The sequence below is a fragment of the Myotis yumanensis genome, unplaced genomic scaffold (genome assembly GCF_028538775.1).
Source record: "Myotis yumanensis isolate MYYU_CA2020_CCGP unplaced genomic scaffold, mMyoYum1.0.hap1 SCAF_9, whole genome shotgun sequence".
In the NCBI taxonomy this organism is placed as follows: domain Eukaryota; kingdom Metazoa; phylum Chordata; class Mammalia; order Chiroptera; family Vespertilionidae; genus Myotis; species Myotis yumanensis.
Window position 1 is genome coordinate 4,961,841 of NW_027223760.1, and position 5,066 is coordinate 4,966,906.

A 5,066-nucleotide genomic window follows, 5' to 3' on the forward strand; every position below is an offset into this window, starting at 1 on the left:
CGTTACAGAGAACGTGCTCCTTACTGCTTCTTTTATGACCCCCTAGAATTGCACCGTGTGGACGTGCCATAGTTTACTCAGACCTGCAAGCTCTCTCCCATAGATGGATGTTTGGGTTGTTTTCAGACGTTGCTATGACAAACAGCTCTGCAGTGAGTCACTGTGTACACACTTTTTTCTGTGTTTGTGAGCAGATCTCTGGGATAAACCGCTAGACATTGGATCAATGTGTCCAATGGTAAAGGTGTTCGCAATTTTGCTAGATTTTTCCCATAGCGTCTCCCTACCGTTGCCCTAATTAGCCCGCCCCTTGGTGACGTAGGGGAGTTCCCCCCACAGACTCCCAAGAGGGAGCTGTCAGCCTCAGGCTTTTAAAACCAATGTGAAAGGTAAAGTTCGTGTTTTAGTGGCTGTCATGAGCCTTTGTAATGGAGGTGTTTACTGGGATAGAGTAGACCAAGGTGAATGGAGGCCAAGGGCAGGGGTGTGTCTCACCCTCTGTGCTCGCCACAAGAAGCAGCACTTGGAGCTGAGCCCTGGAGGGTTTATTATCTGTCCCTGTGTGGGGTGGGGGACTCGGGCTTCTAGTGAGGAGTTAGCTGGGGGCAGTGGCCCTTCACACGGGCCTGTAAGTCCCATTGTAGCTAAAGGGGGTAGGCTTCCAGCAGTCCCCACCCTCCTCAGGGATCCATCGTTGCACGTAGTTGGGTCCTTTGTCCCTGGACCGCACGATCACGGTGTCCCTGGATGCCACGGATGGGTCCTCGGGGAAGAAGTTGAAGGGCCGGAGCATGAAGCCCACGGAGTTCCCGGCGGTGGCTGTGTTGGGGATGTCCTCTGAGTGGGGGATGTGCAGGAAGCCCACTGTCACCCAGGCCACCAAGTCCTGTGGGAGAGAGGGGTGGGCAGTGCTGACAGGCTCGGAGAGGCGAGGGGTGGGCAACCCCTCAAGCTCTCCTCATAAGGAATGGGCAGATCTGCGGACCACTGAGCTTGCTCTCCACACAGCAAGGTACTGCTGGCACCGGCCCCGGGATGGGGTGCAGGTCCCAGGATGGGGTGCAGGTCCCAGGACAGGGCGCAGGTCCCGGGACAGGGCACAGCTCTAGTCTTGGGCTGGGGCTGGAAGAAGGTGGGGCCAGTACCTCTTCTTCAATGTTGTCATTGTTTTGAAGAAACTCCTCAAAGACCACAGGCGGGTCCCAGGGGTCGTTCTGGTTGTAGATGCTGCTGCTGCACAGCTCAGACTCCCGGTACTTGGTCACTGCCAGGGGGTACCTGTCGGGCAGAGCAGCCAGGTGGCTCTGGGCACTGGGGGTGGCCCAGCCCCTCCTGGGGCACATCTGCAGGGTCAATGAAGTGGCTTTCCCCGATTTCCACATCATGTCTTGGGAGCCTGTCAGTCTTACCCAGGGTCAGCGGGGGCTCAGGTACTCAGAACAGGCCTCCTCAAATACCGAGCAACACCCTGTAACACACACACACACACACACACACACAGACACACACTCACACACACACACACAGACCCAGAGTCTCAGACAGAAACACAGCCACCCCAGACACAGGGAAATGTAGGGAGAGGTTATAGAGTCAAGCCTCGGACTGACCTGTGGCAGAGCCACATACAAGTCCCAGCTTGGAGGGCAGAGCCCTTCTAGCACAATTAAGCTTGACCTTAGAGTCCTCCCTTGGTCCTAGGTGGCTAATGGGCTGTGGGAGGTGCAGCAAGTGCTGCCAAAACAAAGCTTGAGTAAGGAAATAGATTTGAAACTCACAAGAACATTTAAACATGTTGACCACTCCCCTTGCTTTGCTTTGTGTGATCTGACTATAAAATAAAGCATTGGTGAGAGTTCACCCCTGGCAGTGCTGGATGTGGTTCAGGGAAACACAGGGCAGGGCCTCCAGTCATCCCAGCCCCCAACCTCCCAGGCCTCCTCACCTGGCCCAGGTGAAAGCCCGCTCCTCCTGCCAGCCGGGCGGCAGCACCTGCTCAGCCATGGAGTGGATCTGCAGCCGGTAGCTGCGCTGGTGGCCCCAGGGGTTCTCCATGGGGCTGGTGAAGAGCAGGTACTTGGGCAGAGTCTGTCCGAAGCGGAAGGCCGCCTCGCGCTCGCGGGTGTACCCCGTCTGCTCTAGGGTTGGCTGGACCAGCCGGTGCTCTGGGCTCCAGGGGTTGGTGATGTTTTCTAGCTTCATGCCCAGCGTCTGGAAGCTATTCTTGGTGCCTGCGGGTGTGAAGAAAGATGCAGAATGAGGATCCAGCACCCAAAGTACCCCTCCCCCCATTTTACATTGGGTTTTCCACCCCAGACCACGTGCAGCAGCAAACCATCAGGGGCGAAGGGGGTGTCAGGGGTTCGCATGGAGCCAGCTGTGGGGTGGGAGGAAGGGATTAAACACGAAAACCTACAGGGGAACCGGAGGCCGATGGGGTCGCGGAGGCTGCGGTGGTTGCGGTGGGACTTTGGGCAGTTCCTTTGAGCCCTGGGTCCCAGGCTTTGGGCTGTCCTGCAGCCCCAGAGAGGGGCGGCCAACTTTCCCCAGGCAGGGGCTGTGTCCACCACCTGCTGTGCCCAGGGCGTGGGTGGAGGGGGCTGAGCCGGGTGGGGAGGGCGGGGTTAGGAAGCGGAGCCACCTGTCTGGTTCTGGGGGGGTTCTGACTTGATGTCAGGCCACATCCCGACATGAGGCCTATGCTGCGGCGACACCATCAACCCAGGAGACACAGTGAGTAACCCCAATGGTGCTGCGTCCACCTCCAGGTGCCAGGCAGCAGCGACCTTGCTGACATCGAGGCATTGTCCTCTCTGCTACCCTGAGCACACCTTTCTACCCAACCCACCTGACCCAGGGGTCAGCGCAGCCCCAAGGCAGGACAGGGTCCAGGCTGCTGCACCCCGGGCAGCACGGGGGCGCTGTTCACGTTCACCCGTTTCCGGGGGCTCAGGGACTCCAGCCCTGAGGGCTCAGAGCAGGTGGGGCACGTTCTCCTGATGGTGTGCCTACGGGGTGCAGCATCGTCTCCCACAGTGGGAGTCAGTGTTTGCACACAGAGGTCTGGCCTGGGAACGTCTGGCCCAAGCGAGTCCTACCTGCCACATCCAGGTCTACGCGGTAGTGCACCAGGTGAGTGTGCATGTTGCCGATCAAGTGCGTGTGCAGGCGTGTCCCGTAGCGCAGCCCCTCGGGCGTGTAGAAGGTGGCGTGCACATAGCCAGTGGCGTGCATCTTGGCCTCCATCACCCCGTTGGGGTAGAAGATGAAGTCCCAAATGTAGTCATAGTTGTAGACCGTGGACGTTGTCCGCAGCACCAGCACCTGGCCCTGGAGCCCTGCATAGAAGTTGAAGCCACCGTTGAAGTCGGAGTCAAAGTGTCGCCGAAGGGGCACCCCCGTGGGCATCTCGAAGACACAGAGGGCTCGGGGGTAGTGGACAGGGTCGTCGGCATCATAGTAGTGGACGGCATCCAGGAAGGTGGCTGTCTCTGGGCAGTCGATGCCGGGGGCCAACTCATGGGTGACGGTGCCCAAACCCCAGCCGACGTCGCTGTACTTGGTCTGCATGCCTGCAGGTGTGTGGCCTCCGTACAGCGCCACTGCCTCCTGGAGGCTCACCTCGTAGGCAATGCGCTCCCCACCGAAATGCACGTTCAGCACCTGCAGCCCCGTGGTGGACCGCAGCCTGAAGGCGAAGCTCCAGCCCCCGTAGAGCACGGCGTTGCCCTCCAGCCTGTAGCGGGGGCCTTGGGGCTGGACCAGGTGGGGGCCCTTCAAGGTCATGGGGCTGGGGAAGTGCCCGCGTGGCTTGTAGGACGAGAAGAGGGGCGGCTCCTCCGTGCCCTCAGCCCCCTTGCCCTCAGGGAGCGGGTCCTCCAGCACCACCACGTCCACCTCTCTGGCACTGTACTTCTGAGCCAGCTCTTCTGGGCTTCGGTAGAACTTCCCATTGTACCAGACCTGCTCCACCGCCCAGTCCTGGGCGTTCATGCTGCTGTGGTCCAGGAGGAGCTCCAGGCCTGTGGGGTGCAAGTAGAAGCCTTCCACAAAGCGCTGCAAGATGAACCAGGTGCGGCGCTCGCCCGAGGCCAAGCCCTGAGGGGCCACGTCGGTGAAAGTCAGGCATCGGGTGTGGCAGTCCTGGAAGGAGAAGCCCGTGGTGTCCAGGAAAAATCGGTGCAAGGGCCTGGTGGCCTCCTGCAGGGTGTGGCTCAGTAGGACATACTCCGCTGAGGAGATGGGCCTGGAGTTCCAGGACATCTGGTGCCCAGGCCTGGGGGACAGCGGGCGCAGGTAGTGGGGCCTTGGCAGGGGCCCCACGGCAAACTCAGTGATGTTGGGTTGCTCCTCGGCTCCGAAGAAGATGACGGCACGCGCCTCCCGAACAGGCCGCCTCTGACCGTGGTCCAGAAATTTCAGCACCTGCTGCTTCCTGGGCAGCAGCATCTCAATGAGGAACACGTAGTTCTTGGCGATGGTTGATCCTTTGGAGGGCTCCAGCCTCAGGTCCTTCCGGGACCAAAGGAAGCTGCGCACGGCCTTCAGCTCCTCTGTGCTCAGGTCCGAAAACACCCCGGCCTGGCCGCGCAGGTTCTGTGGGGAATGATTGCCCATGGCCAGCGTCTGCAGCATCAGGACAGCAGCCATGGCCCAGCTGAGGGCCGGGCTTTCTTGCCTCATGTCTCTAGAATGTGGGAAACATGAACTTAGTTGTTTTATGGGAAGATATGGGTTTCCACTAGGCTGGCCCCGTAGTTTCCCAAAAAACAGAGCTTCATCCCTTGGCCACCATGCCAGCCAGTGGCCATGCTGGCGCAGCTGGGGCCCCAGGCTGCTCAGACCTGTGCTTTCCATTGATTTTAATTCTACACTCTCCTCGCTTGTCTGTAAGCCTTGGTTAGTCCTGCAGATTTTCATACCTATGTCAACTCTGCTTTCCCCTTATCTGTGCATTATCTCAGAATGGCTGCACCTCTACTGCTGTGGACTGAGACTAACAGTAGTTAGCTTATCAATGCGATATTCAGCAGGGCTGAAAATCAGGATAATATTGCCCTGCTGTG

At 59.2% G+C, this 5,066-nt stretch overlaps 1 protein-coding gene across 1 annotated transcript; it reads right to left on the reverse strand.

The window, feature by feature from the left end:
- Positions 1 to 576: 576 nt before the first annotated feature.
- On the reverse strand, positions 577 to 4,683 carry LOC139016688 (diamine oxidase [copper-containing]-like). The gene is made up of 4 exons (XM_070424949.1): positions 3,099 to 4,683; positions 1,946 to 2,231; positions 1,146 to 1,278; positions 577 to 886 (listed from the first exon to the last, which is right to left on the reverse strand). Exons 1-4 carry the CDS (start codon positions 4,681 to 4,683, stop codon positions 617 to 619), a joined length of 2,274 nt encoding a protein of 757 aa, XP_070281050.1. The 3' UTR covers positions 577 to 616.
- Positions 4,684 to 5,066: the final 383 nt, after the last annotated feature.

Excerpts from the sequence above, each read along its gene's own strand:
- LOC139016688 (XM_070424949.1), bottom strand. The coding sequence starts at position 4,683 with ATGAGGCAAGAAAGCCCGGCCCTCAGCTGGGCCATGGCTGCTGTCCTG. Across the intron at positions 2,232-3,098 it reads CGTAGACCTGGATGTGGCAG|GCACCAAGAATAGCTTCCAG; the intron begins GTAGGACTCGCT and ends TCACACCCGCAG. Across the intron at positions 887-1,145 it reads ATGACAACATTGAAGAAGAG|GACTTGGTGGCCTGGGTGAC; the intron begins GTACTGGCCCCA and ends TCTCTCCCACAG.